This window comes from Halichoerus grypus, chromosome 2, assembly GCF_964656455.1.
Source record: "Halichoerus grypus chromosome 2, mHalGry1.hap1.1, whole genome shotgun sequence".
Lineage (NCBI taxonomy): Eukaryota > Metazoa > Chordata > Mammalia > Carnivora > Phocidae > Halichoerus > Halichoerus grypus.
Window position 1 is genome coordinate 63,650,836 of NC_135713.1, and position 13,588 is coordinate 63,664,423.

General features: G+C 43.2%; 1 protein-coding gene and 1 non-coding gene across 7 annotated transcripts in view; one reads left to right on the plus strand and one right to left on the minus strand.

The window, feature by feature from the left end:
• Positions 1–3,638, plus strand: part of FAF2 (Fas associated factor family member 2) — a 92,226-nt gene extending 88,588 nt beyond the window's left edge. For all 6 annotated transcript variants that reach the window (XM_078066896.1, XM_036115745.2, XM_036115744.2 and 3 more), the window contains one exon: positions 363–3,638. In XM_078066896.1, coding sequence (XP_077923022.1) covers positions 363–545 — 183 coding nt within the window. In that variant the 3' untranslated portion in view covers positions 546–3,638. The remainder of the gene's footprint in view (positions 1–362) is intronic.
• An 8,517-nt stretch (positions 3,639–12,155) lies between these two features.
• TRNAQ-CUG (transfer RNA glutamine (anticodon CUG)) lies at positions 12,156–12,228 on the minus strand. The gene has a single exon. It is a non-coding gene; the product is annotated as a tRNA-Gln (tRNA).
• Between the last annotated feature and the right edge of the window lie 1,360 nt (positions 12,229–13,588).

The window sequence follows — 13,588 nt, forward strand, 5'->3', positions numbered from 1 at the left end:
GGCAGCTCATTCTCAACTGGTTCAAAGAAAAAAATTTTATGTTCTGTACTTCCACTGTTCTGTAATTCTCTGATTATTTCTAAGTAAAAAATTTTTAGCTCTGTATCAGGATGTCAAGAAAAAAAACAGATGAATCACTTCAGAAGTAGGCCTAGCATGGGGCTGTGTAATCTCTTAAAAGAGCTGCCCTACGTATTTGCTCTGAAATGGAAGGACCTCACAATAGAATTCCAGTGTCATGCGATGACTTAATATTTACAGTCATCCTGGAGAGAGCTGGCGAGGGGATATTTGATTTCATCGTTGCGTTGTCTGTCTGTCTTTGTCTTTCTCTCACTGCCCTTTTTCTATATGATCTGCAGGTAATCCACGACTTCTTATTTTCCTTGAAAGAAAGCCCAGAAAAGTTTCAGATTGAAGCCAACTTTCCCCGGCGGGTGCTGCCCTGCATCCCTTCAGAGGAGTGGCCCAACCCCCCCACGCTGCAGGAAGCAGGACTCAGCCACACAGAAGTTCTCTTTGTTCAGGACCTAACAGATGAATGACATTTTTTCTTCCTCTCCCCTCCTACCCTAATCCCTAAAAGAAATGGAAAAACAAAAACAAAAAAAAACAAGAGAGAGAAATTCATATTATTATTATTATAATACAATATTTTTTTTAAAAGACTGCTGCATCCTAAGGAAGGATCAGAAACCATGCTGCCTAAAAGAGTCACCACCTGTGTGCGCACGCACGAGGTCAGCAATGAACGTTTCCGCTGGCAAGCCCACCCTCCCCTACTGCCTCTGCACCACGCACCTTCCAACGAAAGGAGACTCTTCACCTCCAACCCAGTCATTGTCCCTACTGGGGAAGGGGACATTCCCACTGGTTCTCATTCGTTCTTGCTTTTATGGAAAATAAAAGTGAAAAAACCTCTATCATCCAGCTACTGCAGCATCTCCTAAAGACTTGCTTCTCCCACCACCAGAGAAGAGAGGGAAGAGAAGGCACAGAACAGAGATGTTCCTTGAACTTCCCAGAATTTATAAATAACTTCTAAATGTTTTCTGTTGCTTTGTAATGACCAAAGGAATGAGGCTGATATAGGTGTTTTTTTCCCTTAACTTTATTTGGTAAGAGCCAATTCTTAAGCCCCTGAGTTCATGCCCTGGGCTCCTTAGCCCACAAGAGTGTAATAAAGGTGCCCTGGGCTGGTTTGTGCTTATTTCTGCCATTGTTCCTCTCACATTCCCAGAGAGGTTGTTCTTTTTGGTCCAACTCTTGCTGTCCTTTCTTGCTATCTATGTGCCCCCCTTCGAGTATTGGGAGGAAATCTGGGTTCGTTGCCCCACAAAGACTGTACAGATATACCCATATATGCGGCGTGAACTCTGTGTATACTCACTATACACATGACTGCAGCTTTCCCTTGGAATCTGTACCAGGTGGTTATTACGGGATCTGAACTAAAGGATAGCGACTCTTCATTCCTCTTCTGACATGTGCATGCTCTTCCTTCCCAGCCCTGAGCTTTCCTGAACTGCCAAGCTTGGTGTTTCCCAAAGGAGTAGCAGGACCTATGGTAGAACCAGCAGAACCCCGTAAGAGTTCCCTGCCTGTCTCAGTGGGAGTGTGGTGATGGTGGTGGTGATTTAGGCATAGAACTAGAGACCTTGAAGGGAGCCAAGACAGAACTCTCAGCCTGTGTAAACTGTTGGAAGGCACATTTAGTTTCTGATGTAGCCACCTGCTGGAGGCAGTTTTTAATCCTCTCTATTGCTGTGTTGAGGTAATAGGGTTTTTTAACCTCTGGATATCTGTTCTGTGGTTGAGTTTATGGTAATGGGTACATGGGTCAGGCCATGTATTAACAGATGCCAGCATGAGCTGGCAAATATTCCAAAGTGTTCTACAGCTAGACTGGTGCAGACTCGTAACACTGCAACCTACTGAAGTAACTGTAGTTCTAGCATGCTGTGAGGCCAGGGTTCATGTCAAGATAAAACAACTTGGTAGATTTGCAGTTTCCAAAGGCTTTCTCTCTTGCTTACCTAAAGTCTAAGGGCCACTCTTTTAGGTAGCAGTGATGTGTCTTCTATTCTCTGTAGCCCTCAGGGGTTGGGGCAAACACCAAGGAACAGAGTAAGGAACCTCATACAAAGCACCTGGGGAGCCTGGGAATTTCCCAGTGGCCTTGGCACAGGTGTCTAGAACACGATCTCTAGGAAAATTTAATTCTGCTCCTGGCTGCCTATTATTCCACTTTGTTTCCTGCTGCCTGAAGCCCAGATGAGTGGGAAATCACTGTCCGACTGTTGTGTTGTCATGAAAGGAATCTGGAGTGAATACCAGGATAAAGCATACTCTCCACTCAACCTTATGTGAATTCTGCTTCCTGCTGACAACCATGCAAAGAGGAATTTTCCACTTAACTTGGAGCCTCCCTCCTTGTTGAACTCACAGCTGTTTCCCTGGCAGTACACAGGAGGGGACGACATTAAGGGCTTTCGCTAGGTTGGGTGTACCAAGTATCTTGCCCATACCTCTTTGGGAAGTTGTAAAACTTTTTCCTTAATTCAGTCTGCATCTTATTCTACAATGTGCACTTTATGTCTCTTGCCCTTTTAAAACTTGTTCAGTGAAGGAGGTCAGATGCCAGAATATTAAGAAAAAGTCTATGTCGGTACAGTTCTTGTGATGGCCTACCCATTACTTTAGGTTTCAAGAGGTCTTATCTGAAGCACATGTTCCTTCCTAGTCCATCTTAAAACAGGCCTGCTTTGCTCAGACCACCTCCCCCCCCTTCCTGTCTCCTTGCTGACCCTAGGGCTGCTGCCTAGGTGCCATCTCCCTTCCTCCTCCGTGAAGGATGCACGTTTTGTCACTTAAAGCCAGTACAATCTGTTACTCCCAAGGACCTCTGGGAACTTGATGGGACCTGCAAGGGAGAAAATACTGAGAAGTATCTGCAAGGATTTCCTCATTTCCAGATCACCTCTGGGTTATTTCAGCTGTTTATCAAACAGCAAGTCATCAACCTAACAAAAACACTTGTTTCAAGTTGTGTTCTGCAGTCCCAAAACAAGTTGTAGATTCAGCTGAATAACCATCAGAAATGGCCAAGCAAAGACAACCTGTTGGAGTCAGTTGAATTTCTGCAGCCTCAGTGTGGCCTTTCTGGTCTTTTCTTTCACTTCTGCAGAATTTCCTGCAGCAAATACTTCTTTGTCCTTGTCTTCTTCCACTATGATGTTTGGATAAAATATGACCAGAGGAGAATATTTATCTCTTAAAAAAAGAAAAAGGAACCTAGAATCTTCAACTGAGCAGTCATGAAAATTGCTAATGGTGCCAAGGCCAAGGAAAGAGTTTCAGAAAATGACTGTGGGAAGGAGTGCTAACCCCCAGAATGCAAAATCAGGGGAGAATTATCTGGTGCTTGAACAAGGAGCTCCACTTTACAACTGGTTTTTTTAGGACTTGTGAGGAACGCAGCAACAGGAAATCCATCCACAAAGGATGCAGTGCCCCAACTTGTACTGCACCTGAATAGTTATGTGATAATTTACTGAAGAAATCTAGTGTACTTTAAATTTTTTTCATAAAAGTTTACATTGTATTGTAGGTTAACATTAAATGTTTTATAACAAAAATCTCCTAACAAGTTGTGGGTCTTTCTGTCCAGGAGAGATGTGGTAGGTATTTTCCTATGTGGGAAGGAAAGTTTGGGAAGTCATGGGGGTGGCAACAGGGTATTGCATTGCTGAAAAGCAAGGTAGAATCAAAGAAGAGCAAGGAGTTAAAATAGTGTATTTCAGTGAAAGGGGGCAACTTAGTGTGGTGTTAGCCGGAGCAGACATCTGTCTCAGGATGGGTTTGTAGGTTAATCAAATGTATATGAAGTGCCCAACACAGGTGTCATTGTTCACTTTCTCCATGGGAGTGTATTTTGAAGGAATATTTTCTTGCAGTTATAACTCAGTTTTATAAGGGATGCCATGTCTCCTGCTAGTACAGACCTATGTCCTTGTGAATGAGTGCCTAAAGAAGAGTCACCTTTGATCTAACGAAGTCTGGACTGTTGGAGCTCCCCTTCTAAGGTATTTTTGCTTGTTTTTTTTTTTTTTTTTTATTTCTGAGAGGAAATGTAAGCCTTGGTTTTTTGCCTTTCTCTTCCCCACTGTCTGACCTTGCGCAGAGAACTCATTCCTGTGAGCTATGAATTCTTGTCACCTTCAGAGTCTACCCTGTTGCTTATCTGAAGATGTGGGCTTCCATTTTGTTTGTTTTTTGTTTGTTTTTTTAAATGTAGATCTTAACTATAAACTAGAAAGTCTGCTCAGTCTAGTAAGTCTGCAAGAAGCGTTTGTTCACCTTAGGTCAGGAATCCACTTTTAAAAATGAACACTTCACAATTGATTGTGAAGCTTATGTGTAAAATTTTTGCCATCAATTAACAGAGTAAAGGAAGATTTGAACTCTGATGCCAAATACACTTGGTTTCAAATCCCGGCTGTGACCATGGTTTTGGCCAAGTGACCTCAACTCTAGGCTTCAGTTTCATCATCTGTAAAATGGGGCCAGTTGTAGCCTTGCAGTCAGGATGAAGTGAATTGCTGCTGCAGTTACCTGGCACACAATAGGTGTTCGGTAAGTAATAGCTCCTATTACTGTTTTCAGCACAGTCTGTAGCTTGCCCACTGCCAACAGTTTATCCTAGATACAGATGAAGGAGAGAAAAAGGGGAGAGGTTAAGTTGACACTTTGCTTAATGCCTGATACTTTTTCTTGCCATGCCTCCAGTGTTATAACTCCATGTACTTTTCCCCTGATGGAGCCACCGGCCCCCAAAGTCTCTTCCTCCTGACCATGAGCTCAGCCAACACTGTGCTGAGCTTCTCCTCCCTCTCATGGCTCTACCTCTACCCTTTGCTGTCTGCCCTTCTTGGTAACTCCAAATGATGCCCCAAACTCCCAGGTTTCTAACCCCACTAAGCTGAAACCTGGTTCTCTCTTGAAGACACTACCTCAAAAAGCCCTTAAGCAGATACTGCTCATTTTCCTTCATATCTTGGAACCAGGAAAGGGATCTGTATTTCTCTTCTACCGCTTTGATGCACTGTCGTCCAGGACAGTGTTCCTGAAGCACATGCCATCTGCTTGGACTACTTTATCCTGTTCTGGTTGCTACTGGACATTCCCCAAGATGTTGGCAACTGATACTTCTCCACCAGCAACCTAGGTGACTCTTAATCTACATATGTGGATTTCCTAAAATTCTGGTCCTACTGCTCCTGATTTGATTTTTTTTTTTTATTCATGAAAGAGAGAGAGAGAGGCAGAGGAAGAGGGAGAAGCAGGCTCCCTGCCTAGCAGGGAGCCCGATGCGGGACTCGATCCCAGGACCCTGGGAACATGACCTGAGCCGAAGGCAGACGCTTAACCATCTGAGCCACCCAGGCGCCCATCCTGATTTGATTTGTGTAGCTGCTGAATGTAGTAGAAAGAGGCTTTGAGTCAAATCTGAATTTGAAACTACCCCTTGCTGAGTGCTCTAGGGTGTTTCCTCATCTATAAACATCAAGGCAGTGCATCCTTGGAAAGTTCAGATGCTCTTTAAATGGACTGCTGTCTGTGAAGTGCCTGGTGGTAGGTGGAAGGATGCTTAGTACATGTTTGCTTTCTTTGCTCCTGTCCCTCCCAGCAGTGCTGTGCTTTGAGGTAAGCCTTCAATGTGAACTGCCTCACCCTCAAGACCTCAGAACCAAACCCTTCCTGACCACAGCCTTTAGTGCTCCAGCTTCACTGTCCCTACACTGCCCGTAAGGCCTTTCTGTCCCTCTCCATTCCTCTCAATCTCCCTACTAGAATTCTGTTGGTTTCATGGCCCTCTCCACTACATTTCAGTGCTGTCACAATTCCCAGAGTTTAACTGAACCATTTGATTTCTCTCTTGTTCCTTAAGTTGCAGAGTCCTAGTATGTACCACAGTAAACTGAGGAGCCTGGGTGTTGGTGCCCACTTCTGTGATCCAGCTCTAGGAAACTCCCCATGCGTTTCTACCGCATAGGCACTGCTCCACTGTGTCCCTTTTCTCAAATCCAAGCCCACCTGCATCCTCTTCACTCTAAGTCCATTACTAAAAAGCCTAGTTCCTGAGAAATTTGAGATCTTGTCACAGAACTTCATCCACTTCCTTTTTCACCTCAAAATTGTTCTGTGATGTTACCTGCTTCCTCTTTCCTTTCTGTCTTGTGGGTGTATTTTCTTTTGAAGGAGATACAACTTAAACACAGTAAAATGCCCGAATCTTAAATCCACAGCCTGATAACATTTTACCTTTATGTGTACACCAAAAACAAGATGCAGTATATTTAATCACCCCAGAAAGTTACCTTGTGTGTCTTCCCAGTCTATAGTTCCTCAGAGATAACCACTATTCTGGCTTCTTTCACCATAGAAGTTTTGCTTGTTCTTAAACTTCATATGAATGGACTGTGTGTGTGTGTGTGTGTGTGTGTGTGTGTGTCTGTGTGTGATTTTATAAATGGTTTTTATTTTTTATTTTTTTAAAAATATTTATTTGAGAGAGAGAGAGAGCTCAAGCAGGAAGGAGGGGGAGAAGCAGGCTTCCTGCGGAGCAGGGAGCCCAATGCGGGGCTCGATCCCAGGACCCCGGGATCATGACCTGAGCCGAAGGCAGAGGCTTAACCATTTGAGCCACCCAGGCGCCCTATAAATGGTTTTTATTTAGAGAGAGCGCATGAGTTGGGGTGGGGGAGAGGAAGCAAGGGAAAAGGGAGAAAAAATTGTAAGCAGGCTCCACACCCAGCACAGAGCCCAACGCAGGGCTTGATCTCATGATCTTGAGATCATGACCTGAGCTGAATTGAAGAGTTGGATGCGTAACCCACTGAGCCACCCAGGCGCTCCTGTTTTTTGTTTGTTTTTTTAATTAAGTAATCTCTACACCCAACATGGGGCTTGAACTCAAGAGTCACTGAGCTGACTGAGCCAGCCAGGCGCCCCATCAATTGTTTTCTTTATTCAAGGATTCCTATTCATGATAGGAAACTTTAGGAAGTGCAAAGAAACAAAAAAAACCTTCATAATATCACATTGTCCAGAGGTATCTATTGTTAATATTCCAATGTATGTCTTCCCAGACTGTATATAAAAACTTTTTTTCTACAAAAATGCAATGGCATTGTAAATATTGTATTATCTCAATTTCATATGTTCTATATTTTTTTAAATGACTATGCAGCATTTCACCGAGTGGACGTATCATAAACTATAAACTGATAAAAATCCTCATGACATTTTAGGTTGTTCAACTTTTTTTTTTTTTTTTTTTTTTTTTTTGCTTTTTCTAAGTACAGATTGAAAAACATCTGTGTAGTGATAAATGTACACATCCATGCTTGTTTTCTCAGGGGAAAAAAGTCCTAGAAGTTACTGAGTCACAAAAGGATGGAAATTTTGCTTTTTTAAATGATTGATTTCCAAATTGTAGTGCAGAAAAGTTATTTATACTCCTGCCCAGCAGTGTGTGCTCAGTCTCCCATTTGTGTCATCATTGCCAGAACCTTAACTAACAACTATCCCCTTTTCAATCACTTGAATCTCCCTTCATGTTCCATCTAAAAATGTTTGGCATCCCCTCCCTTGCAAAACCTTAATCTTACCCACAAGTTACCGTCCTATTTCCTTTCCTGCCAAGATGGCTTGCACAGCCAGCCTCCACTTCTTTCTTAACCTCCTGTTGATTGAACTTCCATCCCCACTAACCATCTCTTATGGTCAGCTGTAACCTCCTAATTGGTCTCTTACAAGATCTCTGTAAATGTAAAAGTTCCCCAGTTGGTACCTGATACAGAGTCAAGTGTCCCCTTGTTTCTGGCCCACAGATTGGGGGTCAGATTATGTGAACTAGGTTAGGGAATCACACTTTATCCTGAGGGCCACTGAGGGGCTTTAAGCAAGAGAGATACATCAGATTTGGGTTTTAGAAAGCTGATTCTGTCACTGGGGAGACTGGATGGGAGGAGGCAGGACTGAGAGGTGATAGGATAGAGTTCTGGATTAGGAATGGCTTGGGGATGGTGGGGTGTTAATGATGGAAATAAGGACTATTTAGAAAGCACAATGACCGGGAGGACCTGGAGGCTGATAAGATGTGGGGGGTGATGGAGTGAGAAATTGAGGATGATGTCCAGGTTTCTGATGACTGCATTTAGGAACAGACAGTCACTGGTGACCTTCACAGGTGCTAGTTCAGTGGAGTACAGTATCAGAAGGCAGAAGTAATGAATGGGAGATGAAGTGGAAAGATGAAATGTAGGCAGCGCTCAGGAAATTAGTCGGTGGAAGGTATTGGAGGAACTAGAACAAGCCAGAGAGGAGCTATGAATGAGGAAAGGTCATTTGTTTTAAGGTGAGAGAGACTTCATTATGTGTAAATGTTAAAAGCAATGAGATTTTAGAGAAAAAGGTTGAAAATGCACAGAGAAAAGATAACAGAAAAATGCCCCTGGGGTGGTGGAAGGGTTGGCCTTAGGAGGAAGGATGGAAACAGAAGTTGGTGTATTTGTAGATTTGAAGGCAGAAGTTGAGAGTGTCTGCATGTGATGGGGGTTGATGGGGGTCAGAGGTCTAAGCAGACTGAAGAAGAGTTGAAATAGCCATTTTAGAGAGCAGGCCAGAGTATAGGAAGATTTAGGTGGCTTTCTGGAAAAACTGAGAGCCCAGGTGAGACTGAGACCAGAATTCATGGTGGGAGTAGACATGAAAAGCCAGGTAGTGTCACCAGTCTATTTTCTTCCTGCTGCCAATTTTCTTTCTGAAAACAGAGATCACATGTGGGCATTCAGTTTTCAGCACCCCCTTTGTCCCAGGTGAAAGTCCAGCTCCTCAGCCTGGAAGTTGGGGATTTCAACTCTGGGCCCTTACAGAACTGTTACAGCTTTGTTTTTCTGTTCTTCCACATAGTCACACTAACTAACCATTACAGATCTCTTGATTGTTCCCTAAACACACCATGCACTTCCTGCCTAAAGATAAACTAACAACTGACACTCAAGAGAAATGGTTAAAAGATATGCTGTCAATTTCTCAAACTCTTCTGATTGCCAGCCAGGCAGTGCCTAGACCATGTGATTCTGGTCTTCCAGAAACGTATTTATAAGACTCTGGCTTATTAAAACACAGGTACTGGCAAGGAGAGTAGATATAAATAATAATTAGCATGGTATACCAATTTAGGAACATACACCTGGATCTTTTCAGATAGCTCTTACCTTTTGGTGCCTATATTAGAGATCATTAGTTGCAAGTAACAAACAGGAAACTACTGCAGCTAATTAAAGGAAAAAAACCAGATGTGTTGAAAGACTATGGGGGTATATCCCAGAATTGAAAGTCAGATCTCAGAAAGGGTGAGGTCCAGGTTTCAGAAAAGGAGGGTTGGTGGGAGGGTGTTGTCAGAGGTAGAGGACATCCTTAGGATGTCAGGACTCCCACCTTTGGGAGGGAGGAACATAATTGGCAAGTAGATTGGGGTTTTTGTGCTTAGTTGCACCCCATATATGGCAGGGTGTTTTCTTTTTAAAAAATTGCAGAAAAGTATAAAGAAGAAAATAACCCTTATTCACATTCCTACTACACCAAATTATTAATATTTTGGCATATTTGCTTCAAGCTTTTTTTTTTTCCTGGATATACTTTGGTTAAAATCATATAAAATGTTTATACATTTGCTAAAATAAATCCATTCATGCTCAGCAGATGTGGCTAATTTCTGGCTGAGCAACCTGCCATTGTGTTGAGCACTGACCAGCAGTGAGCCGTCTGTTGTTCAGAGGGCTTTCCCAGCATGCACTTCTCTGTCAGAGACTTGATCTGAGGTTGAAAGAACAGCAGAGGCCAATGGGTTTGCCCCAGCTTGTCAGAACTATGGAAGCCAAGGAGGGGATGGTTCAAGGAATCATCATTCGTACAGAAAGATCACTGGATATGGGACAGTTAACAGTTAATTCACTATGTTGGGACACTGGAAAGAGAGAGAGGGCAGGGCCTGTGCAAACACCCGGGCCCCGGGACTGGGGTCATCTTCCCACATGCTTTTCTTCCCCGCAGCTCATTTGTTCACTTATTCAATCACCTGTTGAGAAAACCCTCACTGATGCCTACTGTGTCCATGCCCTTTTGTTAGGATCTGGGAACATGGTGACTGTGATGGCCCTTGGTCTACTGAAGCAGAGACATGGGCAGCTAGCTGGATTGATCATGACAGGTGAGATGTGTGGGGAAAAGCCGTCTGCATGGTGGGCTGTGGAAGCAGAGTAGAAGTGTGGCCTGCTCTGGCTTGAGGGAGGGATCTGGGGAAGCTCACTTGAAGAGGGGACATTCAAACTGAACTTTGGAAAAGGAGCATGCTTACCAGGAAAAGTTAAAGCATTTGAGGCAACATAGTGTGGTTCAAGGGCAAAGGCTGCAGGGGTGGGTAGACAGACCTGGGCTTGATCCCTTGATTCCAACTCTACTGTGTGTTGGCTTTGGGATCTTTGGCAAGTCCCCTCCCATCTCTGAGCCTCCTTTTCCTCAGCAGAAACTATGAGGGAAGTAGTAACAGTTTTACAGTAAAGAAAACCGAAGAAGGACCCCTGGATATGGTGGGCACTCACGAAATGTGAATGGTCTTCCAAGCAGGGGGAACAGCATGCACAACACGGGGGTAAAAACAGGGCATGTTGGGGAAACCATGAGAACCTGGTTTGACTTGAAGGAGGGAGACGCAGGGACTGACAAGAGTGAGACGAGATTGGGATAATAGTTCTTCTACCACCTCCATCCCCTCCCTTAGGGAAGCTGGAGAGGCAGGTGCGAGGAGGGAAAGACAAGTATGGAACCCCATTTCTTTGACATCACCTATCTTCCAGTAAAATGACAAAGGGGGTTTATCTTTAGGGCTGCAATCAGTCTGACTTCAGTTTCCCCATTCATAAAAAAAGGAAAAGAAGAGACCAGACTCTTCCTGTTGCATCCCAAGAAGTTGTAAGGTGGCAGTGGAGCATGGAGGGGGGTGGGGAAACAGACTGAAGGAGACCTCTTTTTGGGTTTTTCAAAAGTGGGTTTTCTGACTTGGAGAATGCGGGAGTGGAAAGACTACCAGGTTATCCTGACTCTCCCATTTTCTACCTGGGCCTAGGGCTATCCTGGGGCCTCCCTGAGCTGTAGCTCCTCCAAAGGGAAACCAAAGATAATACGTGCCTCAATTCAGGGAGCTGAAGAGCAAATGAAACACTATGGTTTATAAGGCTCTCTGGGACCTGGCCCCTGACTTCCTCTTCAACTTCATCTCTTCAACTTCACCCTGTGCTCTTGCCCAAACTCATTCTTGCCTCTGGGCCTCTGCACATTCTTTTCCCTCCTTCTGGAATGCTTTTCTCCTGACTAGCTCCTCTTCATCATTCAGGTCTCACTGATCTCAATGTCGCCTCCTCTGGGAGACCACCCCATTATCATGACCCTTGTGATAATTTGAAGTTATTCTTTACTTATATATTGTCTATCTTGGAATGCCAGCTTCCTGGAGGCAGGAACTTTGTCTCATTCACTGGAGTTCCCCCACTGCCTAGAACAGTACATGGCTTTGGGCAGAAACAGCCAGTTCTGTTGAATGACTTTATTTAGCACAAACAACATGCAAAGCACCCTACAAGGTGCTGAGGACTCAGTGGCAGTTAAACTGCCCTTATAGAGTATGTAGGCTTTTACACCTTCTGTGCCCAGAGAAGAACTCTGAAAGTCTTTCCCATCAGTACACAGGCTGAGTTCAAAGGGGTCTGAGGCACAGAAAGTATCTGTTCCTGGAGCTCTATCTTCCTCCCTCCAGGGACCTATGGTGTGCAACGCTTGGAGAGATGTTACCAATTCTACCAACTGTTATTAAAGACACACTTTACTGCCAATTCATTCATTCTTCAAGAAATGGCTATCATGGGCCAGGCTTAGTTGTAGTTGCTGGCAGGCAGAGCTTCTGATAGAAGAGCGGTAACCAGAATGACCTTCTACCCACCCCCCCATTGCCACACCTTCAAGTAACAGAACTACAGCCCAAAGGTGATAGGATTTTTAAAAATACTTAATTTTTTTTTAAGTAAGCTCTATGCCTAAAGTGAGGCTTGAACTCACGACCCTGAGATCCAGAGTCGCATGCTCTACCAACTGAGCCACCCAGGAGTCCCAAGATGATAGGATTTAAAAAAAATTTTTTTTAATTTATTTTTTATTTGAGTATAGTTGACATGCAACATTACATTAGTTTCAGGTGTACAGCTTAGTGAGTTAACAAGTTTATACATTATGCTATGTTCACTACAAGTGTAGCTGCTGTCACCACACAACGCTATTACAATAGCATTGACTATATTCCCTATGCTGTGCCTTTTATTCCCATGACTTACTCATTCCATAACTAGAAGCCTGTCTCTCCCTCTCCCCTTCACCCAATTTTGCTCATCCTCCCACCCACCTCCCCTATGGCAACCATCAGTTTGTTCTCTGTATTTATAGGTCTGATTCTGCTTTTTGTTTAATAATTTTTTTTTAGATTCCACTTATGAGTGGTATCATATGGTATTTGTCTTTCTCAGTCTGACTTACTTCACTTAGCATAATACCTTCTAGGTCCCTCTAGGTTTCCCACAGTTGGCTGTACTACATTACATTCCCACCAACAGTTGCTTTTTCTCCACATCCTCACCAATACTTGTTGTTTCTTGTCATTTTGATTTTAGCCATTCTCACAGGTGTAAGGTGATACCTCATTGTAGTTTTAATCTGCATTTCCTTGATGATTAGTGATGTTGGAGTTGAGCATCTTTTCATGTGTATCTTGCCTATCTGTATGTCTTCTTTGGAAAAATGTCTATTCAGGTCCTTTGCCCATTTTTAATCAGATTGGGTTTTTTGGTGATGAGTTGTATAAGTTCTTTATATATTTTGGAAATTAACCCCTTATCAGATATATCATTTGTAGATATCTTCTTCCATTCGGTAGGTTGTCTTTTTGTTTTGTTGATGGTTTCTTCTGCTATGCAAAAGCCTTTTATTTTTATGTAGTCTCAATAGTTTATTTTGCTTTTGTTTCCCTTGCTTCAGGAGACATATCTAGGAAAGTGTTGCTACAGCTGATGTCAGAGAAATTATTGCCTGTACTCTCTTCTAGGATTTTTATGGTTTTAGGTCTCATATTTAGGTCTTGAATCCATTTCAAGTTTATTTTTGTGCGTGGTGTTAGAAAGTGGTCTAGTTTCATTCTTTTACATGTAGCTGTCCAGTTTTCCCAACACCATTTATTAAAGAGAGTGTTTTTTTCCTATTGTGTATTCTTGCCCCCTTTGTCATAGATTAATTGACCGTATAATTGTGGGTTTATGTCTGGGCTCTCTATTCTGTTCCACTGATCTATGTGTCCGTTTTTGTGCCATTGCCATACTGTTTTCATTACTGCAGCTTTGTAGTATGTCTTGAAATCTGGTATTGTGATAGCCCCAGCTTTGTTCTTCTTTCTCAAGATTGCTTTGGTTATTCAGGTCTT